Source organism: Triplophysa rosa, linkage group LG2, assembly GCF_024868665.1.
Source record: "Triplophysa rosa linkage group LG2, Trosa_1v2, whole genome shotgun sequence".
Lineage (NCBI taxonomy): Eukaryota > Metazoa > Chordata > Actinopteri > Cypriniformes > Nemacheilidae > Triplophysa > Triplophysa rosa.
This window is the reverse complement of record NC_079891.1, coordinates 940,913-958,326: the sequence shown is the minus strand read 5'-3', so window position 1 is coordinate 958,326 and position 17,414 is coordinate 940,913. Positions and strand designations below refer to the sequence as shown.

The following is a 17,414-nucleotide window of genomic DNA, read 5'->3' as shown; positions in this document are numbered from 1 at the left end:
TCAGCAGGACTTTCTCTCATCAAGAATGTTTTATATGCGTACAAACACGCACAGAATGCTTTGCTTTGCCTCCACATTTCTCTCATATGCTGATCTCATTTCACTCGTGTCTTTGGTCACACATCTGTTTTTTGTGTGTAATGGATGATGGAAATCAGAGGATAGTAGATTTCTTCTCAGTCAGCGTCTGAACTCAAACGAATGTCATATGGGTCTGATTCTGAACGCTCAGCACATCACTCCAGCGTCTGAATTATTCAATATACCATATACATTTCACTTGCATGCTACATTTTTCCATTTCACTTGTGGCAATGCATTCTGGGATTGCCTTATATAATCCTACATACTGTAGTATGCTTTAGTGTCTACTGCAGTGCTCTGTTACAACATTTCTAAACACTCGTGTATTTGAGCTGTAATGTAGTAAAAATATACGTTTTTTTCTTTTTTCACTTATTTGTGTTCTGTTTCCTGCTGGAGTTCATCACGAGAGTTGTTTACTACAGTTTATCCATTTACCTCAGTTAATATATCACAGAATACAGTGTAGTACTGTAACATACTATACTCCTATAAACTAATATACTACTGTCTTTTAATATAGAAAATACTAAAGTATAGTACAGTGTTATCCATGTTAAAATACTGTAGGCACCTAAAGTTATTTCCAGAGCCGTCGATGTCTAATGGTTAGAGAGTGGGACTCGTGACCAGAAGGTTGCTGGTTGGATCCTCAGGGCCGGGGGGTAACGACTGAGGTGTCCTTGAGCAAGGCACCTGACCCCTACTTGCTCCAGTGATAGCTGCCCACTGCTCCGGGTGTACGTGTGGTCACCACTTGCTGTGCGTGTGTTCACTACTCTCTGGATGGGTTAAATGCAGAGGTCACATTTCGGGTATGGGTCACCATATCTGACTTATAGGTCACTTCACTTTCAAAATGTATAAACATGCCTTTATTTCACCAACTGTACAGCAAATGCCTTTGCGAGACACTGAAATGAATGGGCTTCAGTGCAGTGTTTGGATCTATCGTTCGCTCCGTGACACGAGTTAAGCCCATTGCACAATGAGTCCGAAATTTGCGTCCGAAATTTCCATACGTTAAAAAATAAATACGACCTCACATTGTGTTAATCACATTTACACACTGCTTCCGATATTTTCATCTCTTCCGATGAGATTTTCTGCGTTTTTCGCATCCGTAGCAAGCATTTTGAGAGGCGTTTTTTTTATTTCAGAGACACCGTACAAACGAGCGCCAAACACGAAAAAACGCATACGAAAATTTCGGACTGTATGTGCACAGACCTTTACTTCTATGCGAGTGTCATAACGGCTCTGGTACTATAATAAACTGCAACAGTGTTTTTTAATCTTGCTGTAGTAGAAATTAATATACTAGAGTACTTTTCTGTAGTATAATGATTATAATATATTATATAAACGTTAAAGTGCACTGCAGTATTTGTCATGTAGGAGGATTTCTCTTTTCTTTTGGACAGAATGCAGGTATGTGTTATCAGGCAGCTTCTGCAGAGAGCATGTGATGATTTAGAAGGCTGTCTGCTGTGGGTCGGCAGCTCACTGCGTTTAGAGCATGCCTCAGTGAATCACACAAGAAACAGGAAATGGAATGAGGAGAGAGAGAGAGTGAGAGAGAGAGAAAGCATATACACTGTTTACTTTTATTCCATTCTCATGTTTCTGCCTGAAATGTACATTTGATACAGATATTTTTATTTTATATATTTCATTTGTTTATTTACATATGCTTTATTTTATATTTCATTCTATATTTTATCTCTTACCTAGCACCTTTTAATTTGACTCTAATGTATGTCTTAACGTATGTCTTTTGTTATATGTTCAATGCTTTGGCAATATTGTAAGAACACGTAATCATGCCAATAAAGTACCTTGAAATTAAAATTGAGACAGAGACAGAGAGAGAAAGAGAGATGGTTGAGTGTCTCGGTAATGAATGTGTGAGCACTTGGTCAGAGAAAACTGAACGGTCAGTGTTTGGGTTGTAGAGCTGAAACTGCTGTAATTATGCTCATAAAAGTGTCTGTAAATGAAGATGTGATTATTATGTTTCTCATCCTTCATGTCTGAATAGGAACCCGTCCGGCTGAACTCTCATCACATTCAGAAACAGCTGAAGATCAGAGACTCACATTATACTGGTCATGATCAACACATTGTATTTACATTCTGATCTAAAGCCACGTGTGCTGCATACTGAAGCTCTTATCCGCTCTTATCTTATCTTATCTTACGTATCTGACGTGGTACCTTTTAAGGGAATGATGTTAAAGGGATACTTCACCCAAAAATGTATAATTATGTCATCATTTATTCACCTTCGAGTTGTTCTATATTTGTATAAATGTCTTTGTTGTGATGAACACAGAGAAAGATATTTGGAAGAATGCTTTTAACCAAACAGATTTTGCCCCCCATTGACTCCCATGGTTGGAAAAACACAATGGTAGTCAAAAGTGCCCCAGAACTGTTTGCTGTATTACATTCTTCAAAATATCTTCTTTTGTGTTCAACAGAACAAAAAAATGATGAAGTGATTTTTCCTACTATGGGAGTCAATGGGGGCAAGATCTCTTTGGATGATTTAAAGATCCCTTTAAATCATCCGCTCTGACATAAGCATAAATATGCACATCGCACACAAACAATGGGTCAAATTGATATTTTGATGAATCTGTATACCGCTTTTCAAAATGATTATAATAAACCGATCTGCCCATATTGCATTGTGGGATTGATGTCTCGCATCGCAAGGAGTGATGCTTAGTGCATCTGTAAAGGCTGAAAATGGCATCTACACAGCACTTTAATGTTTTTCAAGGTATTTTTCACATAGAAACACACGCGAGCTGCTGATTGTATGATGAGAGAGAGAGAGAGAGAGAAAGCAGGAGGTGATTTATGTTACTGTCTGTGATGCTGACAGGTACTGAAAGATATTCTATCAGGAAAGAATATATTCACACATTAAAATATATCCCAGACATCACACGTGTAGCATTTAAATGAGTATAAAGTCTCTCTCTCTACCTTCAGTGTGTTTCCTGACAACTCTCATTTCTCTAGTATGACACATCACTCCTTTAAAACATGCTAATGTCATGTTTAATCAAATATAAACACGATCATCATCTGACACGTTTCTGCCCTGTTCAGCATCTCCGAATGACACACCTGCAATAATGAAGCACATGTTTAATATGTCTGAGGTTTTACTCGTGCCACGCATCAGTGATACTTCATCACACAAGGTTCAAGCAGAACTCTGTGCGTGTGCGCTTCATAGAAGATGTCCAGTGCATCTCTTTACAGAACTATTGTATCCAGCGTTTTATCCTTTTAAAGTCACCACAGATGCTGAAAAGCTCTATTCTCCGACATCACTCACTTACATTCTATCACTCACATCCATAAACGCAAAATATATGTCGTGTCTTCTATGACACATGATTTGTACGATGAATTAAAAGAAACCCAAATCTCTGCTCTGATCAGAACTCTTCTATCACACACACGAGCGTCTGGTGTCTGTAAGACTCCTAAACACTATAAAGCACCTCTGTCCCTCAACACAGAGAACTTTAAAATAAGAGATGGATCTGATCTTTTTTAAACACCCGCGCAGCGTTACATGATGAAAGTTCACTTGACTCACCTGTAGATTTTATATCGGGTGGTGAATCCTTGGCGAAATCTCTCCATGAAGGACAGGTAGCCCTTGGAGTGATGGAAGGGGCCGCGGTCCGAGATAAGCCAGTCAAACTGTCGGCTAACATGCTGCTCATTGGCCGATGGCTCCTGACGGTTGGACTGAACTGTTATATGTTCCCATATAAACAGGCAGTAAGTGACTACAATGAGTCTGCAGTTCATGCTTCACGGTCGGCCGCTCGCTGCTCATTCTCGCTCCATTCTGTGGAGACCTGCGGGACGAGAGAGAGAGAGAAAACACTCGGAATTAAAGATCCGCTTTACAGACGTTAACACGACCCGCCGCCCTTTTCACGCCGTCACTTTATTCAGGCTAATTGGTAGCATGATAAGTTCAGACAGGGCCGAGCGTCGGCTTTATGACGTGTTGTGACATGCGGTGGGCCGCTGGAGCTGCTAGATCATTAACACGAAGCGTGCGCTCGCACACAGATTCTTTCCATCTGCAACCAGAGAAAATATGCTCACGTCTGTAGAGATACACACCTAGTCATGATTGATTTAGTGTACACTTGTGACTAAAGACACTGTCGTGTGCATGTCACGCCTGTAGTTGGGATGTGACTTTGTAAGGAAACGCACTATACAGTACACACTTTCTTCTACAGAGCGGTGAATTATGAACGATCAACTATTTTGTCTTGATAAACAATGAGGTCAGTTTAATAGAAACTCAAACACAAGTACACTATGTCACATTTTACACAGTTTACACACAGTCTATGAAGCTATTGTTTATAAAAATGGGCTTTTTCGAAGCTGTTTTTAAAAGTGTTTTATGTGTCAAGCCATTAAAGTGGCCATAACTCAGACAGCTGTGTTGGGGAAGCTACTTTGAAATTGTAGTTAGATAAGCCACAATCTACTCATAGATAAAAGTAGTTAAGTTACGGCTCAGCTACCCATCTGAAAAAGTAGTTAGCTACACTACAAGTTACCATAAAAAATTAGCTAGCTTCTTTGAAACTACTTTTATTTTTTACATTCTCACATGAAGTATAGTATGTATTATAGCAAACTGTATAGTAAACGTCCTAGATACAGTATCGTTTTTTACTTTACCACAATAAATGTTAAAGTATACTACAAGATTTATAAAGTGTATAAATTTACTATAGCTACATAATACAGAATACTGTAGTGTATGTTAATAGAGTGTGATAATTACTATAGTATTCTACAGCTGTACTATAGTACTATTTACTATAGTAAATACTAAAAAGTATATAGCCCAGTATTTTTATGTGATGTGATACACCTGAATATGTTTTATTGACTAATGTTTAAAATAGAGAAGTTTAAAACAATGTAATACAATCATTTATTATTTTTATTACATAATGTTCATATTTAATACTTAATATGGTGGGTGTGTCGAACTTTACAATATTCACCCACTCATGTACATCCTTTACGTCTCTTCTCAGTGAAGCGTGAAGCTGCAATACATAGTTACTGCAGTAGATGGCGATAATGAACCACTTCAGTTTGTGTTTCAGTAAGAAGACGACGACGTGACACAGCGCTGCTCTAAAGGCAGAATGGAATGGAGCTTTTGGTCGCGCTACACCGCAACTTTCTTACGTAAAAGAAATTAACTACTGGAAAAGCTACACTGTTTTATAAGTAGTTGAGCTGCCGCCAAGCTACTGAAAAATGTAGTTACGTTATTAGCGTCGCTACTTGTAGTTAGCTACTCCCTAACACTGTCAGACAGTTTCTGCATATTTCATGTTGATCTTGAGTGCGTACAGAATAGTATCGCACCCTTCAAATATCCGTCGAGTCTTTAGTTTGATCACATTTATAAAAAAGAGATGCAGCTGTACGATTATTTCCGAAGACATACGACTAGTGCGGGGGGGATGGGGGGTCGGGCCCATGTGTGCACCCATATCCACTGTTAATATAACATCCATCACTGAAATGCCGTGAACAACTAGACACACCTTAACTTCTCTCACTATTGCAAGAGTAACGAGCTGCAGCTGCAGGCCCACAGCGCAGCCAATCTTGATGGTAAGCGTGTCTTACTTTCGCTCGTTGGTTGACGTGTGGGCGAGTTCTTTCTTTTGCCTTTCCGTGGCCATGCTTTTCCAGAAGAATTGCCCAATACGGGACTAAGAAAAGTTGTTACGAAACGGATTTTCATGTACGAAAAAAACTTTCCGAAACCTTGGGGGAGTGTCTCGATCACAGAAATACGACGGCATACGTCCAACTCGTTTTTTGACAAGTTGACCATGTCAAGCATGAGAAGCCAGCACGTTTAACAGTGTAAAGCAGTCAGAATGCATGAAATATACATGCATGAATAATAAACATGATCTCTACACGGGCCGCCTTGCTTTGCTTTGAGTCATTTCTATATGGTTTGAGATTTGAGTTCTTCATGACTCTCTCTCCAGCTGAGCTCGCTCTGATAAGAACCATTTTCAGCTGTAATTATGTTAAAGAACGTTTTCCTTCAGCACTCCAGAGCCAAACGTCGGCCTATTAAATTAACACAACCGTGACAAAATACAACCCCCCCACCCAGCGTGAGAATCATGACGCTGAACACACAAGCCTTATGTGAAGTTCCAGTAAAACATCACTACTGTTCATGTTTTCTATGTAGTCTGCACTGAAGATGACTTCTGTTGAGCACATGTGGAGAAAAGCGAGAGACATTTGAGCTTCTTCACAACACACACTTCATGATGGTGTGTTTGTGTTTTGGAAATGTAAATCTGACCTTATCTGGCTTTCATGAAAACAAATGTTATGAATGATGTATGAATGATAGCGTGTGCTGTATAATTTCATCATTAACATTCTGGAGACACACAAATAACGAGTGGTGTCTGTTAAAGGAAACATCAGCTCGTAGTCAACAAACCCTTTAATACTTCAGTCATCATTATATGTACATCATGATGTGAGATGAGATGTGTCGAACTACGTCACCAAACTAACAGTGTTCACGTGACTTCATCTTCAGCACAAATTATAAATTATAGCCATCATACCAGACTCACGGAGAAACATGTTTTTGTGCTTTTAACACAATGCACAGTACCGTGTGATGAAAGATCTGTGATAGAATGTGATCTCACCAACGTCCTTTTGTAAGAAAAAATGAGCAGACACACGTGAAACTACATGTAAAAGACCGGTGAGATGTGACAGATGTTCTTCTGGCAGAATACAACAAACTTTGCCTGATTTCACTGCTAAAGTCCACCGTGAGGAACCATTTTATGGGTTTACCTTGTGATCGATTCTTCTCAATTAGTGTTCAAACTTTTTTAATCTGAAATATTCTGGTTTGGATGTGAACTTCATTAGAAAGTGTGTGTGGTTTAAATCATGATGTAAAAATGATTGTATGACTCTCACGGATGCATGCGAGAGAAAGACATTTGAACCGTCGGCCGAAGAAAACATCTGACTTATAGCTCTGCTGAAAATGTTTCTAGGGCATCAGAATTTCCAGGACGTTCTTCACATTAAAGTCCCCGTGAACCGGAAGTTGCGTTCGTTTTTACTTCCGTATTTTGACGCATTTCTGAGTGAAATGGAATTCTAATGAGAAAAATAGTCTCTGCGATTTGATTGGATGTATAAAAACAGCCTGTTGCATTTTGAAATGGAACTGGCAGCAGACTGACAGTTGAAGGGGAGGAGTTAACGGATGCTCCGCCCAAGCCGTCTAACATACCTCATTTGAGAGGGATAGTCATTGCAGGATGGAAGTGCATTTTCAGATCTTAACTCAAGATTATGAGGGCACACAAATTTTAAAAAGAGAATGACACACATTGATCAACTATTTACAATTAACGCTGCAATATTTCATGAAAAAATAGGCATTGTCATTTTTTATTTCACTGGGACTTTAAGCTACAGAGACAAACATAGAAATCTACGGTGTGTTTGTCAGGTGTGTTGCCAGTGGAGCTCATGACTCATCTGAAGGTCATTTTTCATTACTATTAAACCAGATACATTATATTGGCCATTTTATATACAGTTCTGTATAGTAGTGTTTAGTTGACATACATACACTAGTTGAAGCTGTTTGTGTGTTCAGCAGTGAGCAGCATTTTAAAGATTGTACAAAAGTGCACAAAAATGTGAAAATGGATCATTTTAACGATCATTTTGAAGTGGAGTTGTCTTTTTATTGCTCATTTCAAGTTCAGATGTTTAATAAGTTTGTTTATTCTGTGTATTGTATATTGTTTCGTTTTTAGCAGAAGCCACACACACACATCAGACAAGAATGGATCAGAGCATGTTAAATGTAAATGTAAAACTGACCCTGCCGTCTAATATTGATATTTCTTGTGGCAGCAGAGACTCTCTGAAGGCACGGAGCCAAATCCAGCATCACTACCAACATGTAAGAGTTGATCTGTGCGCATTTATACAGCAGCGTGTGCAGTGCAGCCACTTCAAGTGACATCACGAGCCCGGGGAACCGTAGAGCCGTCCAACAATGTTATGTCATTCACCGCCTGATTTATGTTTATTATTCAATATGAGCACATAAAGAGACACGCTGTCTGCTGGGGCGGCTCGCTCATCATTTATTCATCCTCTCACTTGAGCTAATGGAACTATTCCCGTCTCATCTGGAGAATTGGGCATTACGGAAAACATCGCGGATGCAGGTCGATGGAACGGCTCGTGGTTTATTCCGATTCAGTCAAAATCTGATCACGTGGTACTTGATTGGTTGATGGCACAACCAGAATGATTGTCAGATCTCGTGATGTCACTTGCAGGGTGAATGTGAAGTGATGAAGAGCGTCTGTCACGTGTTTGTGGGAATCTCTAGATGGAGGGATTGCAGAAGATTTCAGCTGTAGCTCCAAACACCAGAGGAGGGTCTCACAGCTGAATATCCCCCCGCTGATACACCGCTTCATATTAAACACTCATCCCATTATCCTCAGTGGGTCTTTTGTCATCTGGCTCTCAGACAGACACACGCTGTCTCGCTGTTTCTCTCCGTTGCCTCAAGGACACAAATATTGTCAGTGTGGATTCATATATTGTGATCACACAAATAGCTTACGACAAAACAGCTCAATGTTTGTCCTGAAACAATCGACGAGCGTAGCTCTGGGATGATCTCGGGCGTCTTGAAACAGCAATAAAGTAGAAAATGTTTCGTTTGCACAAATATAGACTTTATCGTGATACTTCCACTGGCATTTCGAAAATGACATTCTTAAAGGTTCAGTGTTAGAACAAAACAACTAATATTACAAATATATAAATGGTGGTTTTTGGAAGTCGACAGATTTAATGCAAATGAAATGATTGCTCAAAATATTTGAGAGTGTAAAAGAATAAAATCAAACGAGCTGATAATTAAAGTGATGAGATGTTGTTCTCCTTTACAGAACATTGAGTGATGACACGGACGCCAGCGCAGCATTACTCTCTCTCTCTCTCTGTCATGTGTCTCTTTAAAACATGTATCAATGATTTCTATACATTTATAATGATAAAGAAAAGCCCCCTTATCAAATAAAACGTTTGCATGTAATGTTGCTTCTTAGTGTTCAAATGAAAATCTCTCCATGTGCTCTTCAAACAAACAAACAAACAAACAAACATGAGGAACACTCCTGCGACATGTAAAATAAAAGATTGAACTATTAAACCAGACGATTCTCCGTCAGTATTGGTTGTCCTGCATGCGGTTAATTCTGTTGATTTGATGTTGTAAATGGATTCATTCAGAGCGGGAGCTTCCTGTCCTCGCTGCTTTATTCAGAATCTCATTGGTGATGCCAGTCTCGTGTGGACTCCATCAATCCCTGATTCTCCTCATAGACGCTGGGACGCTTCACAGGCACTGACGCCTGGCCCCTATTTGTGTTCCAGGTCCCCGGAGCCGCCGGATTCAACCGAGAGATTTCGCTTTGTGAGGACGTCTCCACCGAGAGGAAGTCTGAGCGCCGGGTTTGTTCTAAACTCCTCATCCACTCAAAGACGAGCACATCCAGTCCCGCCTGTACATGCACTGATGTGTGTCCGATCCGGTCTATTTATGTCAAGTAATATGATGCTTTCTAGGTGTGTCTATGTTCATGTGATCATGCACACGTTAAACTACGCCCACATCCATGTGAATACACTTAAAACTGTGTTTTATTCTTATTCCTCTTCTGCAGCACAGCGCTCAATGTATTCTATGTATTATCATATCTGAATGAATCACTGCATTCTCACAAATGTGCAGCACACTGCCGGCTTTGTTTTACACAGAATGAAATTACAAACACATGTTTATTCATATTTATTTCTGATAACTAGATGCCACATGCTGAACTAAACAATGAATCATAACAACATGATGCCGCAACAATGAAACATAATAACGTCTAACAGTTATAGCGCTAGTGCTCCAGCCCAAACAAAACCACCTGCAAGGCATTAAAATGATTGTATTTACATTATTCAGCTTATTAGACATCAACATAACACTTTACAGTGAGATTTCATTAGGGAATGTATTAACTAACATGAACTAACAATACTTCTACACCATTGATTCATCTCAGTTCTTGTTCATTTCAGCATTTACTACATTTAAAATCAAAAGCCGTGTCTGTGTTAGCATTAGTCAATGCACAATAAACATGAACAATGATGAATAAATGCTGAAATTGCACGTTTGTTAATGTGAACAAATGACATCTGGTTGTAAAGCGTTACCGACATCATAAAACACCGTCTCGCGGGAATTCGTGACATTGGCACCAACTGTAATCTATTAATTTGTGTTTACTGACACGAATTTCCCCCTTTTTCCGTGTCAGTCAGCAAGACTTTCAATCGAATGTATTTTAAAACGCGCTCTCTTTCATATGTATAAATACTGTATATCAAGGCAATCTGATGGGACTTCACACCTATTTTACACGGTGGCTCATTCGTGTGAATTCCTATTTCCTACGATCTCATTGGTGTATGATTTGACTTTTCTCCTGTGACGTTAGGTTTGGGGGCGGGGTTAGGGGAGCCATTATCATTGTTTTGCTACCTCCTGAATCTTGCTTTTTTAGCTAAATTAGGGTTTGGGGTGAAGTAAGGTGTTGGTTAGCTACATTCTAAAATATGTACGACTTCTTTAGATATCAGGTTATAAATATAAATGTAAATGTAAATACACACACAGTCTGTGTATTGAGAGTCGTGCTGAGTGACACGAAAAAATGGGGATATTCGTGTCCATGAACACGCATTAATAGATTCCATATTTCATGTCTATGCCACGAACTGCCGTGAGACGGGGTTGGACATCAATATCTCATGATATTATTCAAGCATTTTTGTTAAGTATGGTTTAATTTATAGATACACTACACTCTTAAAAACAAAGGTGCTTCATGATGCCATAGAAGAACCATTTTTCTGTCTGGTTCCATAAAGAACCTTTAACATCCACAGAACCTTTTAGTTTCATGAAATGTGTTTTATTGTGGAAGATTATACAGACAGAAATTGTTTTTGAAGAACCAAAAGCGGTTCTTCTATTACATCGCTGTGAAGGACTCTTTAAGAATCTAAGAGTGTATTGTTTATGGTGAGTTTATATTAACTAATGTTAAATAACCAAAGAATCTACTTTGAATATAGCGGTGGGTTTGAGTACCAGAGAGCACATATACTGATCACATGTGTAACCTGAATTCACATGTGTGTATAGATGTATACTGTATATTATACATATACGGTATGTGTTTATTTCTTATATTTCAGATAGGGTCTTATTCAGTTTCTTTAGAGTATCCATCAGTTCAGATACAGTCATCTCAAAACTGATGTTTTGTTTTTTGTTTCTGTAAAAACAGCATAAGTGCATAGAAAATGTCCTTGAGTCAGCAGTAAACAGACAAGAAACAAAATACTGTAAGTCATAAAGATTTTTAACCGAGAAAAAACGATCAGGGCTATATACATAGTAAATAAAATACAAGCAAAATGGAATGAAATATACACTGTAAACGACTAACAAATACATCACGGGTGGCTGTTTCAACACACATCTACAATATTTCTTTGATATCATTTTTTTATATCGATGAATAGTGATGATAATAAATGTAAAAACGTTCGGCAAGACCCATATAAACAGTTTATAGAGATAAAACAATCACAGCAGCAAGTCTTATGTATATGACAGAATTGAGATGGCACTTGTTTACCTTCAGTTATTGTTATTGTCATCAAATGAAACTGTCATAAACGTGTAATTGATGTGTTATAATCAGTGTTGGGCAGGTTACTCTGAAAAAGTAATTCATTACTAGTTACTAATGACATATTCAATAGTGTAATGAGAGTACTCTACAAATGACTCTCTTCAAAAAGTATTTCATTACTAATTACTTATTACTTTCTATATCCTACATCTACTTTGATTAGTTTAGTGATTCAAGGATAGACATGAAACGACTCTTAATTCATTCAAATCAATAATATAAAACTAAAGTACTCTTATTAACTGACCAAATTATTACAAATGTGAGAATTATAGATTAAAGCACAGATTTTAAAGTTAGACTTTGAATTTTGATGTCAATTCCACTATTGCACACACATATATTACACACAGTATTTAGTTTAATTACATCAGAAGTAACTGATTAAATTACAGGAAATATAAGAGTAATCCCTTACTTTACTTTTTCAACTTAGTATTACTTCGTAACTACTGGTTATAATACACTATGTGACTCATCTGGTATGAATCTGTATTTCTTTATGGCTCATTTTTTGTTTCATCATGTCAGACTTGAGGTCACGTGGCACAGAATGTCCTTCTCCTGAGGCTCACAGTGTTCTTGTGTTTCTATGACTTTACATTTGCATTCACGTCGTGCGCTGCACTACAGAACAGTTCGGATCTGAGAGGAGGGAGGGAGGGGGGGGTGTGGTGGAGATGCTGTAGTGCAATTTGTCCTGTAAAGATTAAGAGGCCTCACAATTAGGAGCGCGCTCCGGGCTCGGCAAACACCTCCACCCTAACGCTCGGCCAATTACCAGCCGGCGCGCAAACAGCCTAACTGACTTTGCAGTGGATTTCATTTGCGGCGCTTCACACGGCAGCTCTCAGCGGCTGACCTTCAGAAATCTGAGCTCAGCAAGTCTCTTCTGGATAATTAAATGGCCGCTCCTGCCTCAACCCAATCAGCAGAGCCCAGATCAATGCACCATTCTCAAAACAAACTAATTCACTAATGGTCTGACTTATTGTTCCAATTTACCTGGCCGGAGAATTATTCTCCCGGAGAAAAAAAGCGCCGCAGAGGATCGATGAAGAAGCGAGGCAGAGACGGAGCTCTCCCGAGCGGAACACGGCCGACGGACGGGGCGTTCTGCGGAGCGCGGCGGGCGCTGTCGTGATGCCAAGTAATTAACGCGGCTCGAGCGATGGCTCAGACCGACAGCTCGCCTGTTCAAGGTGTCCAGGAGTTTGTTCCAGAGAAATTAGCCGTGCTAGACTCGCAGCGAATTCAATTAAAGAAAAGCTCATTTGTCCTTAATCACCCTTTATATCCACTCCATTCTCACAAACTCTTTGTTTTTCACTTGTGTATCTTTTTAATTCAACTAGAACGTCTTTAGTAAATCGCTTTATATTCACTAACCTGACAGAAACAGAAAATCTAGTTTTTAGAAATGTTCAAAAATCATGTTTGTTTTATTGTGCGTTCCAAATAATATCTTTCAAACTGCAATTGGGTTGTTTTGATTAAGCAATAATAAGGTTTAAAAAATGCAGCATTTTTTTTTTTAATGGAGTTATCTGTTTTTGCGAATCATCTCTTGACACGTGATTGGTTGAGCAGCACAGAATCACAGTGTTTACAGAAACAAACCGCTCCGTTGTAGTCGTCTCTGCACATAAAGTGGAGATACATGAAAGTCTTTCAGAAGCCAGAAAATCATCTTCTTCATTAATGCCTTTATTAGTTTTCACTCGATTTCAATGTTTCCCTTCACACTGAAGTGTTAAATGATGTTTTCTTCAGGGATGGTTGAGTCTGCGTCTCTATAATTGTTTTGTTTAGTAATAGTTTGTTGAGAATAAAATGATTGACAGGAGTGGGATGAGAATGCAGATCTCTTGTGTTAGGTTCGGTCATTGTTGGGTTCCTGCGGTCCTTCGTGAACTCAAACGCTTTACATTCCACTCACTTAACATCTTTACTGCACCAAACCACACGTCATGCTCAACACCGAGAATTATTACTTATTATAATTACAACTTCATTGTAAATTAGGCATGAATGTGTAACGTGGTTTTAAAACAATTTTGTGTAAATCCTGCATGTGATCTCATATTAAAATCACAAACTTTTCTTGAAAATGTATTTAGTTTTATATTTTTATATATATTATTTTAACCACCAGCTGCGCTTTTACACAGAAAACTGGTTAAAATCACAAACCCGCACACACTCACACACAGAGACACACACGCAAACCAACACACACACATGTTAGGTTTCTATACATTGTGGGGACTTTCCATAGGTGTAATGATTTTTATACTGGACAAACTCTATATTCTATTGCCTTCCTCTAACCCATCCCCAAAGCCTAACCATCACAGAATACTTTCTGCATATTTACATTTTCAAATAAACATCATTTACAGTAGTATGTTGTTTAGTACATTTAGTACACACACACACACACACACACAATCCTCTGTTTTCTTCATTATAAAGCAGAATTTGTCCGTGTTTATTTCTCTTTCTGTGTCAGGAGATATTCATGGTCACTGGATGAGCAGTTAACATACATGCGTGTCTATTTACGTGCATCACTCAGTTATTGCAGTGCACTGCAGTTTTGACAAATGCGATGCCTGATATAAACAGTATGATATCCCATATGTGCAAAATTAAAGTACACCCTAAAACAAGATGTCTATAGGATTCAAGCAACATTGGAAATATCTCATATGATGTTGCGTGTGGTTCTGGGCAGGGTCATGTGACACTGGTGATTGATGACGAGTCTCAGACTGAAGCAGGAGGACTCAGTTTATCACAGCAAATATTGGCTGGAAATTGCTCTGCTTATCTGAGTGTGAGATGGATGAGACGTTCACCGCTGGCCTATAAAACTGCAGACTGAGGCGCGCTGTCATTTCCGCTCGCGTGGGAGTTTCACGACATGACATTTGTTCCGCAGCGGCGGTGCCTGCGACTTTGCCGTGCATCACAACGGTGGCCTAAAAACACTACAGAAAATGTTTGGCCAGCACTTTTACTTCCAGACTTTCTAACGCTTTGTTCAACCTTTCACACTGAAGTTCTCGGTGTCGCGAGAGTTTGTTATTAGCGGGCGACGTCACCGGCTGTGAACACAGAACAGATGCTCGTGTCTCGCAGGACGAGACCTCTGGAGTTTCCAGCCCATCTGTGCTGTTACTGTATTATTTTCAGCGTGGGGTTTTCTTCAAATGATTTTCATACGGCACGCTGTTTATCCATCCATTTGCATTTTAGCCCTCGAGCTGAAACGCGTCGGCCACACCGAACGCAGATCTGCAAAACACACTCAGCTGCCTCGTTGTTCTTATTTAAGAAATAAGAACAGAACGGTGGGCTTCATAAATCAGAGATCCTCCGGGACGTCCAGCAGATGGTGGATTAAACTTCTGCTCTGGCGATAGATCTGCACCTTCGGCTGAAATACGCCACACTTAACTCACTGACACATCATGAATATACATGAATCAAGCCTGAAAGTGTTCGAATCCTATCTGCATACCAGACAGAAAACATGTGCTGTCTAAACTCAACTTACACATACAGTACATTGATACAAGAGTCAACGCTTGTTGGCAAATTCATTACTTACTTAACAAGCCAAATACTCAGCATTCTTAAATCAAGACACATTTATTTGAGAAGCAAAATTGAAGACTATTAATTAAACTACAAAAAGCCTTTACGTATTATATCTGTTGTTTTCTGGAAAAAAGTAAGTTGATGTTTAAACGGTGTTTTACTCCACCCAAATATTATAGTTCTGTCATGAATTACTCTCCCCTCAAGTTGTTCCAAATCTGTATAAAATGTTAGCAACTGACATTTTCTGGGACATCATTGACTACCATAGTAGGAAAAATTAAGGTGACCTGGAGCTGTTTGCTTTCAAGAATTCTTCAAAATATCTTATTTTGTGTTCAACAGAACAAAAGATGATACAATAATTTTATGGGAGTCAATGATGTCCCAGAAATGTCAGTTACTAACATTCTTCCAAATATCTTTCTTTGTGTTTAACAGCACAAAGACATTCACAAAGGTTTGGAACAACTTGAGGGTGAGTAAATGATGACAGAATTTTCTTTCCTGGGTGAACTATCCCTTTAAGCTTTTTGATTTATATTTAGGCTTGTATTTTATTTGTTTTTATTATATTTTAATACTTTTATTTTATTATTGAGTGACAAAGTTTAAGTGAACTATAATATTCTTCATTTTGCTTCTCAAGTAAATGTGTCTTGATTTAAACAATCAAAATAATGAGTGGGAAAATAAAAAAAAAATGATGTGCCTTAGTAGATTTTATGAAAAGAAATGATTAAAATATACTTAATAGAATTATGTTCCTTTTTTAACTAAAGTTTTAGTTAAAATAACATAAAAATCTACTCATTTTTGTTGTTAAGATTTTACTTATTTAGTTTGAGGAATTTTAATTGAACAAATTATTAAGTAAATCCAACTCAGTTGTATTATATTAAACCTATTTAAATTGGTACAATTAAGTTAACTTATGTATTTTGTGTTAAGACTACATAAATCATTTTTGTAGATACAGTATAACTACCTTGGCAGTTGGTCTTTAGTTGCCAGCATGCTTTGCATCTGACTGCATTAGGAGATTTATTTTCCAGATTAACTGTCATTTTAAGTGTTTTTCAGTAAAAAGAAAGACTTGTTCGTGTTTTGTGGTGATTTATCTTTGAGATTTAGGAGAGTTTTGGTATTATTTTTAAGTGTGGGTTTTTTAAATGCTTAGAAGATTGTTGCTTGTGCCTCGGCTGAGGGAGGCACGAGATTAATCATGACGTTGAGCAGTGACTGTGCTAATGCCAGTACAGAGACCACCAGTCTCTTCTCACTAGACCCAACTATGTTGTGAAAAATAGTATATTTTAATATGAAAGGAAGTGAACCGTGAAGTTTTTGTTCAACGTAATCGTTTTTTATTTGTTTACTTTTAGTAATATTTACTTAGTAATTGAAAAAGTAGAATTTACTTTATTCTGGCTAGTAAGTTGTACTTGAATTTTAGCAGCACATTTACTTAAAAATATTTGTGCAGATTAGTAAATTCTACAAGTGAATGCATTTTTGCAGTTTTTTTTCCAATGTTGTGTCTGTGGTTTGGAGAGCAGTGAGCAGATGCAGTGATGTTTAAAGAGCTCTTCTGCTAATAATCATCATTTCTGTCTCAAATGAGGACAAATATGAGTATACGGACAGCTTCACAGCAGATGTAAACTCTAAGCAGCAATAACACGAGCAGAGAGGTGAAGGCTTCTTTGACAAGGTCAATAACAGAATGATAAAGTGTGACTGCACAGAAAGAACATTCACCAAATAATTGGAAGTATT

The 17,414-nt window shown here is 38.3% G+C and overlaps 1 protein-coding gene across 1 annotated transcript in view; it reads right to left on the bottom strand.

The window, feature by feature from the left end:
* Positions 1-17,414, bottom strand: part of brinp1 (bone morphogenetic protein/retinoic acid inducible neural-specific 1) — an 84,785-nt gene that overhangs the window by 55,978 nt on the left and 11,393 nt on the right. The window contains exon 2 of the mRNA XM_057352754.1: positions 3,707-3,974. Within this exon, the coding sequence (XP_057208737.1) occupies positions 3,707-3,924 (218 nt within the window). The 5' untranslated portion in view covers positions 3,925-3,974. The remainder of the gene's footprint in view (positions 1-3,706; positions 3,975-17,414) is intronic.